Below are 17651 nucleotides of genomic sequence, written 5' to 3'. Positions count from 1 at the left end.
CAAAAGCCTTTTTCATATGTTGATTTGTACAAGGACAATCTGGATCTTGGATTTAGTTATCAGACAAGAAAGTTTGGTTCTCTCAATATTTTTGTTGACATAAATAATAATTAGCCAGTGCATTCTTCCTAAAATGTATTATGGGGCACAACTGGCTGATCAGAGACATTTATCAATGGGGGAGGCTATGAAAGAGCAAGTTGTCCACTTCCCTGCAAGTGTTACCCAACCACAGAGGAAGCTAAAGCTAGAAACCATCTTTTATTTTCAAGCCTCAGATTGGCTGCACTGAATACTTAATGCACGTCCGTTTTTGGTAAGCAGTACATTATAAAATGTCACTTGTCTAGGCTGTGTGTCTTACTGTCCCAGGCTTCCAGGTAATAGGATTTTCCTAGTCTCCTTCCCCTCGAGGGAACTTCAATATCACCGTTGGCCAACTTTCCTATAGATAGCTGTCAAATAATGGTGTGTAGAGGTTGCCTATGACAAATCAAGTAGGGTGGAAAATACAAGCCTAGAAATGTCCTGGCACCAAAGAGACAAGACATTTGTTTCTTGGTGTTAAGCCTCCATACAGTCTAGTCCTATGTCCAAATCTTGAGAGAAAGTAGAGACATGGCACTAGTGAGATAAGAAGAACTCCTTCTTTCTTCACAGTGAGGATGAGCCAAGGCCAATTATATTGAGTTCCTGACAGAAATACGTTAACAACTCTTCTAACCCATTTTTTTAAGCCAAACTTGGTAACTGTTTTTTGCACGACTGTGCAAAAGTGCTGACCGCTTGCATAAGTAGTCCAATGAAAGTGGAATAAGTGTGGGTTACAAAATTGAGTTTATTATGTGTAGAAGTGAACTGAAAACATTTCTGTCTTGTAAAAATGTATTGTCTTAGTTATTATGGTTTGAGGGCCTGGTTGTGCTCCCTTGAAATTAATAGCAATTTTCCCATTGAGTTGTGTCCAACAGGAGCAGGCTGTCTGTATTGCAAACTAGCACAAAACTTATTGAAATTAAGACTTTAAAATGCTAATCATATAATATACTATCAAGTCTTATGTCAAAGATGTGGTTATGAAAGATGAGAACCACTGGCCTTCTTTCATTTAGGGCTTTGAGACATTGTTTAGGTAGATAGCCAGTTCTGATTAGGACAGAATCACTTCTTAGTTTGTTTGTAAAGACTAAAACAAACTTTGTTTTATTTTATAGGATAAGAAGGCTTATTTGGACATCATTCATACCTACATGGAAGTCCATGGAACTGTCCACGGGACAAGTACTGTCCATATGCCCAGCTACGTGAAAAACCATGGCATCCTTAGTGGGCGAGATTTGCAGTTTCTGCTGAGAGAAACAAAAGTAAGTTTATTGCCAAGAGGGGAAAACACTAAAACCACTAAAGAATTACTGTACCTAAAGAACTCAAATGCCATCTTGCCATTAGCTGACACCTGCATTAAGGGGCTTTAGAAACACACAGCCAAATAAAAGGGAATTTAACCTGGCCTTTGGATATGAACAAGCACCTAAGATTGCCCTAACAACTGTGCATATGCTTGACAAACTGGCAGCCACTTACAGAAAACTTGGCTCATGCCATCCAGCCTAGGAGAGACTTCTTAAAATCAGTTTCAAAATATCCCTAAACTCATTTTTCCTTTTTTGTAACTGATAAACAGAGCAAAAAGATGATCATCTGTGAGAATTTAGTTCATTTTTAAATCCACAATTTAAAACTAGGTGCTATCTGACAACTGCACTGGAGGCTCTTGTACACTGCCCTACCAATGACTTTAACCTGGAGTCACATCCCTCTGTAGTGATAAAAAGCATTTAATTCTCCTTTCACTTACTTCCGCAGCTCCACGTGAGCTCAGAGAGAGACTTTTAAAGTGTTTTTTTGGCCTATGGTCCCATGGTCTATGTCTGAACTAAAGTTAAGATAAGAGCAATGTACACATTTAAATAAACTTTTTTCCTCAGAGGTTGGAATACTTTTTTCCAATTTTCCATTCAATTACCTTACCCTTAGACAGGTTTATGCAGGCTATAATAATCTATTTTTAGGAGGAGAATTTGAAGCATAAAAACTTTTTAGTGGATCAGGTTCAAATAAAATGTGTAATTTTCAGTCAGTGAGTTTGTGAAGGAAACGTTTTGTGATCTTAAATTTGCAGAATGGAATGTATGGGGCCTTTCCACTTTCTTCCCCATTGTTGATGATTTGTTGCTGTGCACTGTTACAGCAGAAGCCATTAAAAAGTAAGCTCCTTTCAGTCATGCTATGCAGTTTATCACAGAGATCTCCTATTCAAAGTATAGGGGAAAACACTGGTAGCCTCGCATTTCTGTGCAGTGGCTATGGGAAAATTTTCTTTTGTTTTAAAGACAATCACTGTGTATATGTACTTTCTGCATACACATACAATGTTACCATTTAAAAAGTCAGCATGTACCTATATTTGCCACACAAATGTACCTGAGATCACGACAGCTTTCCCCTGCATTTAGAATTTGAAATTATTGTGTTAATCATGGGTTCCACTGTAGGTAAATATTGACATTTTAATAATAACCAGAGCATAAATCTCTCCAGTTAAATTTGTTCTCTTTACTGGTTAAAACCGAACTCACGTTCAACAGCTTATTTAACTTCCAGGATGCTTATCACAATTTGCATAGCACATGACACTGTTTATAATGTCTTATAACTAAGTTTTTACTTATAATCATTCTTCAGTAATATGAGTCTTCCTGGGGCTCCTTTTTACTTGTATTACACTAAAAATCCTAATTTTCATTATTAAGCAGTTTTACATAGCTATTATTGAATCATCCAATAATGATAGTCTAGTATTGTCAAAATAAAAGGTGGGAGTTGGGTTTTGTTTTTATATGATTTGGCTTCTGATATTTTGGTTCAAATTACATTGATCAGATTGATTAGTGACGGAATTAAATGGAAGGGACTATTTGTAAAGTGCTCATGAGATCTGTCTGGATGAAAGAAGTAATATAAAATGTCACTATCATTGTGCCAAAGTATTGAAGTCTTTAAAAATGTTGGATCCCTGCATTGCAGCTTGCAAAAATCTACAAGGATTTGTGAGAGTTTGAAAGTTTCCACATTATTGCTCTGCTTTGTTTCTTCCCTGACACTGTAGTTTTGAGAGTTTGCTATGTTTCTCAAATGAAGCGGTAGGTTCTTGAGACCAGTATTGAAATGCTAGCCTGTTACATCTGTTTTTAAATAATCTCTTCAAATATAATCTTTGCTTCTTTAAATTATATCTTTAAAATCACATTAGTGACATCTTTCAAATAAGTCTTTCTATTTTTCAAATATTTTTCGATAATGTTTGGTGTTTGATAATTTGATATTTGATAATTATCAAAGTTCTCTTAAACAAAGGATTTGCTTGCTTGTACATAGCCAGGCTAACAGAAGGAAAAAAATGGCAGGTAGCTAAGACATCAGATCTTCTTGTTCCAATTTTTAGGGTCTTGTCTCATTCTCAAGTCAATCAGAATGAAATGTCTTGCTGATGTCATGACCAAATGAGATGTGTGTTGATTCTTTTATGGGCTGTTAGGATGTGGGTTGTCATTTCTCTTATTTTTAGTATGTCTGACATTTAGTTGCTCTAATATATTTAGCTTTATGCTTGCTTTAATAAAAAATAAATAACAGCAGCCTGAGATTGAGAGTGGGAACTGAGATTTATAAAGTAGTCAGATTTAAATAAAAAAAATCTAATGTCTACAATTAGTATCTCATCAGTAATACAGTGACTGGTCACCTGGCTTGAAATCTGTATGTGATCTGATCACAGTACTAAATTAGTCCTCCACTACTGTTTGCTGTTAGTGTTCACTGTGACTGTGTATTTGAATATTTTGTTCATGGCTTTCCTTTAGGGCAGGAGCGAATAGCTTCTCATGATTATAAAACACCTTCTCTACGACTATTCACTTGTATCTGCATCAGCTGGTTTGTTGCATCTTGGTGGGCTGGCTTGTTTGTACTAGTTAATCATGGAAACCCCACATTCTAACATTCCATTGCTAAAGGATAGTGAGAACAGTATTTCCCCCAAAAGCAATATATCCTGAAAGACATGATCTGGTAGCTTAACAAATCTTATAACAGGGGTCGGCAACCTATGGCACACGTGCCAAAGATAGCACGCAAGCCAATTTTTAATGGCACGCTGGAGCCTGCCGGGACTCCAGCATGCCACTAAAAAACCCTGCCCAGCTCGGCCTGCTGTCCTCTGCGCTCCGCTCCCCCGCAGGGGCCGGGAGCAGAAGCATAGCTATGCGCACGGGCTGGCAAATGGCCCCACTCTCTCGTCACGGCAAGCCGCGGGGTCCGCGCTCCCGGGCCGGAGTGCCAGGCCAAGCGAAGCAAGCTGCTGGCCCCTCCCCTGCCTTGTCCCCTCCCCTGGAGCCCTGCCGCCGCACGCAGCACTCTGTGCGTTGGGGCTGCGTGCTCCCGCGGGGCAGCGTTTGGCTCCACGGAGAGGCTGACACGCTTCCCACTCAACCGGAGCTCTGTCACCGCCGCGCGCAGCACTCTGAGGGGCGGGGCTGTGTGCTCCCACAGAGCAGCGTGTCTAGCTCTGTGTGGACCCTCATGGTAAGGGGTCCAGGGCTGGGGGGGGTTGAATAAGAGGTGGAGGCAGTCAGGGGACAGGATGGGTTGGATGAGGGGTGGGTCTCTGGACGGGGTACTCAGGGAGCAGAGGGGGTTGGATGGGGCATGGGAGTCCCAGGGTCTGTCAGGGGGTGGGGGGTGGATAGGGGTCAGGGCAGTCAGGGAACTGAGAGCAAGGAGGGTCCTGGGGGGGCAGTTAGGATGAGGGGTCTCTGGAGGGGGTGGTCAGGGGACAAGGAGTTGGGGGGGTTGGATGAGTTGAGAGTTCTGGGGGTCCTGTCAGGAGGCAGGGGTGTGGAGAGGGGTTGGGGCAGGCAGGGATCGGGGGGTTGGATGGGTTGAGCGTTCTGGGGATCCTGTCAGGGAGCAGGGAGCGGTTGGATAGGGCATGGGAGTCCCGGGGGTCTGGCTGGGGACGGGGGTGTGGAAAAGGGTCAGGGCAGTCAGAGGATTGCTAAGGGGTAGGGTCTAGTCCGGGGACAAGGAACAGGGAGGCTTAGATAGGGGTTGGTGTCCTGGGGGGCAGTTGGGGCAGGGGTTCCAGGAGAGGGTAGTCAGGAGACAAGGAGCAGGGGGGTTGGGAGTTCTTAGGGGGGCAGTCACCCAGTCCTCTAGCCCTTACTCTGGCACCCCCACACATACCCAGGCTCCCCTCTGCTCTGACACCTGCATCCGCCCACATACCCAGCTCCCAGCCCTGACTCTCGCCCTCATCCCTCTGAGTCCCGGCCGCTGGCCCCGCATGGCCTGCTGTTGGTCTGGAGTTCTGGCTGCCGGACCCTTGCCAGCCGGGGTCCCAGCTGCAGGCCTTGCTCAGCCCGCTGCCGGCCTAGGTGAACAGAACCCCAGACCAGCAGTGGGCTGAGCAGGCTGGCAGCATAAGATGAACATTTTAATTTTATTTTAAATGGAGCTTCTTAAACGTTTTGAAAACCTTGTTTATTTTACAATACAACACTAATTTAGTTATATAATATATAGACTGAGACCTTCTAAAAAACATTAAACTGTATTACCGGCACGCGAAACATTAAATTAGAGTGAATAAATGAAGACTTGGCACACCACTTCTGAAAGGTTGCTGACCCCTGTCTTATAACATATATGTGCACGTTCCTCTAATCCTATTTAAGTGTAGGCACAGGAAGAAGCCACTCCTCCCCCTTCTTCCTTGTGCAATACCTGCATAAAGTGGTCTAGCAAATTGTTAATGGTTCAGTTATGTTCCTCTGCTCACTAAATCATAGTATATAGTCAGGACACCAAAAGCATTTGAATAATGACTGCTATAGCCAATGGTGACGCTGATATCTATATGTTCAATTGCAGCTTCAAGCCTCTAAAATTATAATATACCTTCAGAGACACTTTCAGCTTCAAAAGTTTCATTTCTGAGCATAAGATTTCAGACATAAAGGGCCAGCCACATTCTTTCATTGCTGTGAAATCCAGTATTGTACTTCCCAATTAGTGCAAAGCCTCAAACAAGGATTCTGTTCTTGAAAAGTCAGAGATCAGTACAAATTATAATTAAGTCCATCACAAAATACAGATGCCCACAAATATGGCAGTATGGAGCACCCTCAAAATTTTTTCCATCTCAAACTAGATCCAATGTCTTCAACATGTTCCAAGAATCATAGAATGTCAGGTTTGGAAGGGACCTCAGGAGGTCATCTAGTCCAACCCCCTGCTCAAAGCAGGACCAATCCCCAACTAAATCATCCCAGCCAGGGCTCTGTCAAGCTGGGCCTTAAACCTCTAAGGATGAAGATTCCATCACCTCCCTAGGTAATCCATTCCAGTGCTTCACCACCTTCCTAGTGAAATAGTGTTTCCTAATATGCAACCGAGACCTCCCCCACTGCAACTTGAGACCATTGCTTCTCATTCTGTCATCTGCCACCACTGAGAACAGTTGAGCTCCATCCTTTTTGGAACCCCACTTCAGGTAGTTGAAGGCTGCTATTTAATCCCCATTCACTCTTCTTTTCTTCAGACTAAATAACTGCACTTCCCTCAGCCTCTCCTCGTAAGTCATGTGCCCTAGCCCCCTGATCATTTTTGTTTCCCTCTGCTGGACTCTCCAATTTGTCCATATCCTTCTTGTAGTGGGGGACCCAAAACTGAATGCAGTACTCCAGGTGTGGCCTCACCAGTGCTGAATAGAGGGGAATAATCACTTCCCTCGATCTGCTGGCAATGGTCCAATACAGCCCAATATGGTGTTGGCCTTCTTGGCAACAGGCACACGCTGCTGACTGATATCCAACTTTTCATCCACTGTAATCCCCAGGTCGTTTTCTGCAGAACTGCTGCTTAGCCAGTCGATCCCCAGCCTGTAGCGGTGCATGGGATTCTTCCTTTCTAAGTGTAGGACTCTGCACGTGTCCTTGTTGAATCTTATCAGATTTCTTTTGGTCCAATTCTCCAATTTGTCTAGGTCACTCTGGACCCTATCCCTACCCTCCAGTGTATCTACCTCTCCCCCTCTAGCTTAGGCCTGGTCCACACTACAGCGTTAAATCGATTTAAACAGCGTTAAATCGATTTAACGCTGTACCCGTCCACACTACAAGGCACTTAAAATCGATTTTAAGGAGTCTTAAAATCGATTTCTGTACTCCTGCTCAACGAGAGGAGTAACCCTAAAATCGATATTACTATATCGATTTAGGGTTAGTGTGGACGGAAATCGAAGTTATTGGTCCCATTCTTTTACTGAGCTACCCAGAGTGCACCGCTCCGGAAATCGATGGTAGCCTGGGACCATGGACGCACACCACCGAAGTAATATGCCCTAGTGTGGACGCGTAAAATCGATTTTATAAAACCTGTTTTATAAAATAGATTTTATTAATTTCGATTTTACTCTGTAGTGTGGACGTGGCCTTAGTGTCATCTGCGAACTTGCTGAGGATGCAATTCATACCATTATCCAGATCATTAGTAAAGATGTTGAACAAAACCAACCCCTGGGCAACTCCGCTTGATACCAGCTGCCAACTAGACATCAAGCCGTTGATCACTACCTCTTGAGCCTGACAATCTAGCCAGCTTTCTATCCACCTTATAGTCCATTCATCCAGTCCATACTACTTTAACTTGCTGGCAGTAGATGACCACTAAATTGTGATTTTTCGATCACTGCTTTGCAAGCCCCAAATATATGGTTGAAACATCTGAAACAGTTCTTAGTCTCTCACAATCATCATCAAGAGCTTGAAGCTGCCACTATATTATGCGGTTTATAGATCAGAATTTGAAAATGCCTTTCAAAAGAGGCATTTCTCAAATAGGGAAAATTTATAAAATGGCTAGCTTAAGTGTATGGTTGATGTAGTGCATAATAGCTAGACCTCAAATTTTTTGACTGAACAGTTTCCTGTTGGAAAATGCTGATTGGACGGAATTAAAATCTTCTGTTGGGAACATGGGGATTCTGTTGCTGCTTTCCTGCATAACTCAGGCTCCTAGACTACTTAGGCTGCCAGGAAGGCAGTTGGGGAGATCAGATTGGAAATGTTTTTAAAAATTAAATTTTTGTTCTTCCAACCAGAATTCTTTGAAAATGTCCATCATGCGTCTCTCATGTCCACTCCACCCCCCCCCCTCATATGGAAAATTTCATGACTCTAACTTTTCATTCTGATTCCGAACAAAATTTTTTTTAGAAATGAGAAATTTCCTGCAGAATAGAAATTCCAGTTTCCATACAACTATAATAACATAAGGAGTGTCTTGTTAACATTTGGCTGCCAAGTGTAACAATCTCTAAAACAGAAATCATGTTCAGCTATTGTGTAGGCAACGTTAACCAAGCAGACTTATTAACTTTCTCATGCTGCAGTTCACACAGCAGTATAGTTAAAAGAAGCTTATTGGGAGCACAGTGCTATATTTTTGGTTCCATGAATTTCACAGTGGAGGGAACCTATTCTAAAGGTGTTTTTTTCATTTACAAGAGGACTGTACTTATCCAGTGAGCTTTTCGTGTGTGTGAGAAAAATGTATCTGAGTTACACTCCATTGTTGTGAGCCTCTCAGCTCTGGGCCATCTCTCTTTCTGCAGTTCAGAATAGAATGTATTATAAAATAGTTAAGTATTGATGCACACAAAGGGTGATAAACCTATCAGTGCCAGAGAATAGATTAAACTTTCTAGGTAAGCAAAGGATATTAATGAGAGAGAGAGACACAAAGCTTTGTAAAGTTTTGTGGTTTTATGGAACTGTAACACTTGGAGTATGATCTGGTATATACCAAATACATTTTTAAATATTCATCTTCGTCTTGCTCAATAAATACAAGATGTTAACTGTATTAACAAAGTAAAAATCTATTTTTTATTTCCTTTTTTGCCGTTATTTGCAAAGTCTGCATGCCTGAGTTTTTCTGAATTATTATGGTATTCACAGTAATGGTATAGTACAATGGTCACCAACTGGTCAATCCTAGAGGATCTCCCAGTTGATTGCGATCTCCGGCGGTGCAGTGTGGCCGCGGCTAAGACTTCCTGTCTACCCAGGCCCAATGCTGCTCCAGAAAGCAGCTAGTGTGGTACCAGGGGTGTGGGGACAGGGGTCTCCCTCTGTCTGCTGCTTCTGCCTGCAAGCACCGTTGGTTGGGAGAGCTGCAGGGGCAGTGCTTGCAGAGAGGGGCAGCACACAGAGCCACATGCCCCCTGCCCTCCCCAGAGCATCTAGTACTCATCATAAAGAGGAGCAACCAGCATCACCTATTTCCTCTAGTAGAGTTGATCCTCCAGAGGAATTCTTTTGAGCAATCTTAGAACCAGTGAAGGAATCTCCACCGTACGGCCAACATCTCCTGTTCATCTCCTGATCCCTGGTGGTTGATTTTAAATCCTTCCAGGATCTGGTCAAAAGGGACAGAGACTCCTTGAGGTTTCCTCTCAAGGAGGTTACAGAGTCTCATCATAACCTACTTGACATCCTTCACTCATACTCATTGATCCTCATAGCCTTACCTGTCAATGAGGCTCTTCTTCATCCAGCAAAGATCATCTGGCACACCCCAGATTCTATTCTGCCTATGAGAAAAAGAGTGGACAAGTAGTATTATGTTCCAGTAAAGGATTTGGAGTTTTTATTTTCCCATCCCTCACCTGACTCCTTGGTAGTGGATGCAGTGAATGAAAGTGGTAGGCAGCACCACGCTGAATCCAGGACTCAGGACAAAGACCACAAATGTCTGGACCTACTAAGGAGAAATTCTTACTCCTCAGCATCTCTACAGTTCAGAATTGCCAATTATCAGGCTTTGGCAAAATATAATCATGTCAATTATAACAAGTTAACCTCGTTCGTTAGCGTCTGGCAGCAGAACACAGAGAGCAGTTCCAGGCAATTGTTGAGGAGGGTCAACTACTTGCCAGGACAACCCTGCAAGCCTCCCTTGATGCTGCTGATACTGCCACCAGTTGGATCGCTACAGCAGTGGTAATGAGTAGAGCCTCTTGGCTCTGGCTCTGCAGTTTCCCAAAGGAAGTTCAGAGTACAGTTGAGGACCTTCCTTTTGATGGACCTAAGTTGTTTGCAGATAGTATAGGCGAGTCTCCGTCAACACTGAAGGATTTTAGAGCGACTGTGTTTTCTCTTTGCATCTATACTCCTACATACAAGAGAAAATTCTGCAAGTCTCAGGCAGCCCAGAGATTCTGCCCCCATCCAATTCCTTCCTTCCCAGAGGACATAGCCACATTAGAAAAGGCAAAGGTTTCAGAGAAGGAAATATCTGCTTCTGAGCCTGCCATCTTTCACCTGTCCATCTGCACAGAGGGCAGGACAAGAGACAATGGGTTCAAAGTACAGCATAGCAGATTTAAATTAAATCTCAGGAAAAACCTCCTAACTGTAAGAACAGCAGGAAAATGGAAGAGACTGCTTTGGGAGGTTGTGGAAGCTTCTTCACTGGAGGTTTTCAAAAGGAGGCTGGATAGCCATCTGCCTTGGATGGTTTATACGTAACAAATCCTGCATCTTGGCAGGGGGTTAGACTAGATGACCCTTGCAGTCCTTTATAACCCTGTGATTCTATGATTGCACAGAGATTCAGTGTTCTCAGAGTTGGAGAGGATATTAACATTTCAAGCTGTTCTGCAGATTTCTTTTTAGAACCAGTCAGCTCATAATGTTAAACTGCTAATGCCAGAGGCTAGAGCGGATTAAAGACCTAATGCAGCAATACCATCTACAACAGGGCTGATCTTACAAATGTATGCTTCAAATTAAATTAAACTGTTTTTATATGTAGCCTGAAATAGGCTTCTGACTATAGTCACTTAGAATTTTTTTAATTCAAGAGTTCATTTTCCCTTGAAGTGAAAATTTTAATGGGGAGTAACTTAGTTTGCTAAAGAGAGATGTCATATCTTGAATGCATAATTCTAATTGCCATGAGGTTTAGATCTAGTAAGCAGTAGTTGAAACTAGTGTATGCGTGGATATATTCATGGTGGTGTTAGAGATTTGTGGCAGCTGTAGCTATCATAGCTCAGAGCTTTTAAACCAGCCCATTGTATACTAATTTTAAATTAAAGAAAATAGACATTATTTAATTCAATTTTCTCAGGTGTCAGGGCTGGGAAAGAGAGTGCTTCTAAATAGCTGTTGCACAAGGGTATGGATTCTTTGTGACAAAATGTTGAATACTTTTCAGTTGGATTTCCTGTTGCCCAATAACTGTCTTTATTATAATAAGTACTGTATGCTGGCAGTATGAGTAAGCACTGATGCCTTTTCCCCTTCAGTTTAGACTGGAGGAATTGAATTGTTGGCTTGTCACTGCAGTGCTGTTGCTGAGTAGTAGTTCTTTAACTGAAGTTTGCTGCCATCTACTGTTTTTGTTTTTTATCAGAAGTCTTGTGCAATTTGGCCTGAGTGTGTTTATATTGGCAAAAACTACTGAGTTAGTCAGGGGAAAAAATAAAGTGGCATAGCTAGTCAGTGATGTAACTGTTGTAAAACCTGTACCTACTGGTCTACCAGAGAGCTCTAGCAGTTTTATTTGAACTGTAATCAAACCACCAAATGTCTTTTTTTTGCAAAACATAACTGAAAAGGGCTGTTGTTCCATCAGTTTCATGAAAAACCTTCTGTTTAATTTAGAGTGAATTGCCATCGTTTTCTCTTCAGCCCCTTACACGAAGATTATTGTTAGACTTGTTTTCCAAGACATTCCACTACTCTCTCAGAGAACAGCCAACTCCTTAGCAACATTTAGCATGAAACTTTATTTAAAAGTTCTGCCAGGAACGTTACCCAATTCCTTTCAAACTGTTATGTGGACATATTTTGAAGGCTTGTACATTTAAAATCTTTCTCATTGTTCGTTTTAGCTTAACTCTGAGTTTTTAGTGTCTTCTGAAGTGAAACGCAATTAATGGGTGCTAGGTCATATATCTTTTCTATTTTGCAGTTGTTTGTTGGACTTGGATTTCCATATGAAGGACCTGCTCCCCTAGAGGCTATTGCTAATGGATGTGCTTTTCTAAATCTAAAATTTAACCCACCGAAAAGCAGCAAAAATACAGACTTTTTCAAAGGCAAGCCAACACTCCGAGAGGTAAGCTTTACTAACACCGATGTTTCTAACATTGCAAAGTATTGGGGCTGTGATACGTCTAAGTTGCTGATACTGTTTATACTGTAATGGTTTGTTTTTGAAGATTGTACAACAAAAATTTTATTGCAAATAACTGCTTTCTTTGTAATATTACAATAAAAAACAATGTCAAACTAAGGTGCATAATTTACTGCAGACAGAGAAGTTTGTCCTTTTGCCTTAACACAGCAGTGGCCAGAATTGGTATGATTAGTCCTATGTATGTTCTAACTAGGCACTATGATAATAAAATAATGAAGTCCATCAAGTACTTCCAAGCTTTAACTCTGTGTCCATGTATATCTACAGTCTTCTAACTATTTTTGACAGACCATATATACAAGTTTCATTTCAAGATCTGATTTTCTATCCAGAGGAACCTCAGTTGAGATTCCTGTGACTTCTCTTAAGGAAATGAGCATCACTGGGCAATAAGTGCGTCCTTGTTCAAATAAATATGAATGTTGTACTTACTATTTTTTGTAGAGAATTTTTGATTAAAATTCTGTTTAGCCCTAAGAGTAACATCAGCAATGAGCTGTGTATATTTGACTGTAAAGACACTTGGAGAGTCAAACCAATTTTTGAAGTGTGAACAGGAAAAGCAAACTGCAAATCTCCAGAGCATCCAGAATATTTTGTACTCTGAAAGGAAAAGGAGAAGACCAAACAAACTGGCCTCCCATGCAAAGATTTACTGGATATTATTGTTCATCATGTTATAATTGCAGCATATCTATGTATGGGTAAAGTTAGGCCTATAACATACTGAAAACATTTAGCATTTGTCTATTCTGTTTTTTTTTCTTGGCCTGACATTGGTTAACACACACTATTGCTTGTAACTTTGAATTGTTTTTGAATAAGTACTGTGTATGTTAATCAAATGTAGAATTAACTTGCTTATGTAAATAGGAATATGTAAATAAGGAACAGCTTGCATAATAGCATTGGTCTGCTCGTAAATGGTGGTGCACATTGAACTCATGCCAATTGGTTGATGAGTGATGCATTTCTACCATTTCTCATTTTAATTAAATAACATAGGTTGCCTGTGCCAGAGGGTTTGTGAGCAAGGTTTTGTGCACTGTTCTCAATCTTTTCTACAAATACAATTGATATAGTAGTCCAAATTCACCCCTTTCCTACAGCTTGACTTTATTAACAAAGAAAACAATACTAAAATAGAGAAAATGTCAGTTAAAAAATTGAAGAGCTTAAAAAAACCTTCTTCCCAGGTTTGGCTTCTTGTAGGGTTTTTCTGCTCAGTCCTTTTGGATCATCTCTCTCCAGAAAGCCACTTCTAGGTCTCTTATGTCCAAGAGCAATAATCAGTCACCTTCCCAGTAAATCATCGTAACCAACTTAACCCTTTACTGACAGAATCAACACTGCTTGAAATGCCATGCCCTGTTAGCCAAACACTGACAGCCTGCTACAGCATTAACGAAAACAATTGCATCGGACTCTATATAATGTTCAGATTACTAATGATTTTAATTTTTTTAACCCTTAGTGTAGAACACAAATGTAGCCAATCACTATGAATGCTGATTCTACTTTTTACTCCATTTACCTACTCTTGAGACAGTAGTGCCCGATCGAGTGATTAAAAAAAACGGTGTGGGAGCCAGGTACATATGAATTCTAATCCTCGCTGTGACTTTTTGGATTTAGGGAAGGTGGTGGTAACTGTTTATCTGTTTTTTCACCTCTACAGTGGGAAAAAAAAGCCTGCAAGAGTGCTGAGAATTAATTAATGTTCATAAAGCACTTTAAAGATGATAATCCTTAATATTTACTTGGCAGAAATATCACTACAGTTACTGTGTTTTTTCTCTCAGTTTAGGTAGAGCTGGTAAAAAAAAAAAAAAAAATTGAGAGGAAATTTTTCCTGCCAAAAAATAATTTTGTCTGAACTGAATTTTTTTTTGTTGTTTTTCTGTAGGAAAATTTTGAGAGGAAAATATTTGTGTTGAATGGACATTTTGTTTTGGCTTAAAATTTTTGCTACTTTTTGTTTCAAAAAACTGAAAAGACATTTTGAAAAGAAACATTAACACAAAATGAAAGTTTTCATTTCAACATAGTGCAGTTTCTTTTTTGTTTTCTGAAACCCAGAAAGTGACACATAACAACTTTTTATGTTTAAATTAAATGAACATGTTGATTCAAAATTTCCTATGGGAAAACAAACTTTTCTACCCAATAAATTTCAAATGGAAGCTTTTTGTTCAAAATCTTACAGGGGAAAAATGTTAGGTTTCTGACTATCTCTATTTCTGTGCAGCAGAAGGGCCCCAAGAATGACTACAACCTTCACCTCTGGCCAGTCACATTATTTCAGCATCAGGACAGTATTCTTAAAATATCTACAGAACACATCCTCACAAGAGCTGGCACACAGTGGAACGTTGCTGGTTGCCACTGTGCTTGAGGAGATTCGTTGCTGATATCACGGCTTCAAAACCAACCTTGACTTAATGTGCTGCCTGCCAGTCTGAGGTGTACAATGAACCCATGATCTCCAGTATAACTCCTGAAGCTATGTGAAGTTTAATCATTATATTTACATACTTGGGGAAAAAAATCACATTTTGAAACGTAATGCAAATAATGTTAGCACTTCAGAAATATTATGTTCGTTGCCATACAACTTATTAAGAAAGACATATTCTCTGCCCCCAGTAGCTTATACAATCTAAAATTCAGATGTGAATGCCTTGGAAATTCAGGAAATTTTGATAACCTGAGTTTTTAAATATATATCAGTTTTAAACCGTAGTGGTAACAGTATGATACTGAGGTTAGCTGGCATGTGCAGATTTCATGGAGGGAATTGGGTTTTCCAGAGAAATTGAAAAGATGATGATGAGGTGGAGCATGGTGCAGGTGATATAGACAGATCATGTAATCTGTGGGTCTTCCTCAAAAATCTTCTTAATCTTACTAAGGCACCAGTCCTCAAGTGAGCTCTTTGTGCATCCCCATTGAGTACACTGGGCCTCTGTAGAAGCAAGGCATCAACCTCCATGAAGCTCATAGGCCAAATCTGGCCTATGTTATTTCAATCCAATTTTGGCTCATTTCCACTTTGACGTAACCTTTAAATTTTACTTATTTTCTTGTGAATGTTCACTTTTACAGTATCACAAAATGTTAATATAGGTCTCCAAAAAGTGCTGGCATCCTGTGCCCAGAAATATAGAATGGGAGGTAAATGTTTTGTGAAGATTGTTTGCTTGCACTACCTTGCTGCTTTGCATTTGCTTCAACAAGGAGTTCAAGTACAATAGTTACTTTATCTAAGAAGAATGACCTTTAAGTATATATAAAAAAAATGTTTTGCTCAGTGAACGTACTTGAACACAAAAGGGGAGAAAATCTCATAATACATGAAGAGGCAGTTGTTTAAATACTTTGCTTGCAGTTTTCTTAGGTTGGGGTTTCATGTTATTCAAAAGGCATTCCTTTCCAGGCCAGTGTGAAGACACACTTCTCTCTTATACATTTTTAACCTGTTCTTCCTTTCAGTATGCACTCTTGCACATCTCTTAACTTCTGTGATACCATGATGCCATTGCAATCTCTTTGAGTGCCAAACTGTCAGTTCTGGCAATGCTCTAATTGATGCCAAGTGACTTATTTGTTCTGGTTTGACCTGGCTGATATTTTTTTAATTTATTTTGTTTTCTAGCAAGCGGTGAGCAAGATGTCACTTAGGTTCCAAAATGCACATTGGAGGGTACATTCAGTCTCATTTTCAGGAGGGAGTCAGGGTTCGTTCTGGGTGATCAAAGTCTTAATTGTGCCATCTGTGTATGAGCTTAGAACTTTTGAACGTGGAGGATTGGATGACATGGGGAACAATTGCCTTTCACCTCTAGGTCATGGTTTCAGACCGCCCAAGGCTAGTAGATGTGATGAACTGGGGAAAATGTCTTTATAATATGACTATTATGTGTGACTTTGTTTCCCTGTTCAGTTTTGTATTTCGCCTGCCTGAATGCATGGGGTTAAATCAAATGAGGCTGTAAACAGGTTATCAGAAACCAAACTGGAAAGGTAAAACAAGGACACAGATAACACAGCATCAAGTACACAGTTTCAAAGGAATGAAGATAATGACTGGACCACCAACTAGGGGAGAAAATACCTAGCTGGGTCAGTCCAAGCGAAGATATTTTACCCTTTCCAAGGAAAATAACCTATATATGTGAAGGTTATAAAATGAGTTTGATAGTCCAGTTCCCAGAGGATGCATATCTGCATGGCAATAGTATCATCAATATTGTAATAAGCACTAATGGATAACCTTGCTAGCAGTCTGAGAAGAGAAAATCGGAATCAAATGTGCACAGTAATAATTGTGCATTTCTCACATTTGTGAGAGAAAAAGAGGGAGAAAAGAGGATTTGGATGGAAAGATACTGACATTTCATTTTGAAGGAATGGAAAGATTTTCAAGAGATGCCTGAGATGGGGAGAGATACAGGAATGGATAAAGGATGGAAGGCTCTAGATAAAAAAGGAGATTTGGGAGTAGTTCATCTGGATGTGTTAGCTGATCTCAAAGAAGTAGATGAAATCACCCCAGAGAGCAAGAGCAGAGTATAGAGAGAAAATGGGAAAGATTGGTACGTAAAGCGAGACAAGGAAGTTCCCACTGCTTGTTGCCTATGCTGTACCTGTTGTGTGGATAAATTAGAGTGCATTTCATATGCACCAAGTTCACCCACAAGATTTAATGGGGAAAATATAGAAAACCTAAAACAGAGGTAAAAGAGAAATTATCTTTATATTCCAGCTCTGTTATTGCATTATCTATGTGTATTAGATCCTGAGACTCAAACCAAGTGAAGGGGGCCAGGAGAGATATCTTGACCCTTGCTTTTTACCAGTATATTGACTTTCTGTTTCAGTTGACATCTCAGCATCCCTATGCTGAGGTTTACATTGGGAAACCTCATGTCTGGACTGTGAACATCAATGATCCTTCTGAGGTCGAGAATGCAGTGAAAGCAATTTTGAATCAAAAGGTTAGTATTTATTCTGTTTGTAATCAGTACTTGGTGTCTGAGCTACTGCTGTGCAAAGTGCCTCAGAATGTTAATTTCATTAATAGAACTGAGTGCTGCAGTCTGGAAGGTTCTGTCCTTTTGAGGTCTTATGCCATACCCATCACTGTGTGATGTATATGTGGTATCTGAGCATCAGAGTTTAGTACTAGATCCTACACGTTTACACATGTGCTTAACTTTACTCACATGAATAAAACTCAGCATGTGTATAAGCATAAAGGATTGGCATGTGAGTCACAGAGTCCAAGTTACTAGATTTGTTATTGAGTCTTTGTAAGTTTT

At 40.5% G+C, this 17651-nt stretch overlaps 1 protein-coding gene across 5 annotated transcripts in view; it reads left to right on the top strand.

The window, feature by feature from the left end:
• Positions 1-17651, top strand: part of MGAT5 (alpha-1,6-mannosylglycoprotein 6-beta-N-acetylglucosaminyltransferase) — a 257920-nt gene that overhangs the window by 216578 nt on the left and 23691 nt on the right. For all 5 annotated transcript variants that reach the window (XR_007768282.1, XR_007768280.1, XR_007768281.1 and 2 more), the window contains exons 12-14: positions 1215-1364; positions 12103-12249; positions 17211-17327. Coding sequence is in view for 1 of the 5 variants with exons in the window: in XM_050916018.1 (XP_050771975.1) it covers positions 1215-1364; positions 12103-12249; positions 17211-17327 (414 nt within the window). In the remaining 4 variants the exon portion in view is untranslated. The remainder of the gene's footprint in view (positions 1-1214; positions 1365-12102; positions 12250-17210; positions 17328-17651) is intronic.

Source organism: Gopherus flavomarginatus, chromosome 10 (assembly GCF_025201925.1).
Source record: "Gopherus flavomarginatus isolate rGopFla2 chromosome 10, rGopFla2.mat.asm, whole genome shotgun sequence".
In the NCBI taxonomy this organism is placed as follows: domain Eukaryota; kingdom Metazoa; phylum Chordata; order Testudines; family Testudinidae; genus Gopherus; species Gopherus flavomarginatus.
This window is presented reverse-complemented; position numbering and strand designations above follow the sequence as displayed.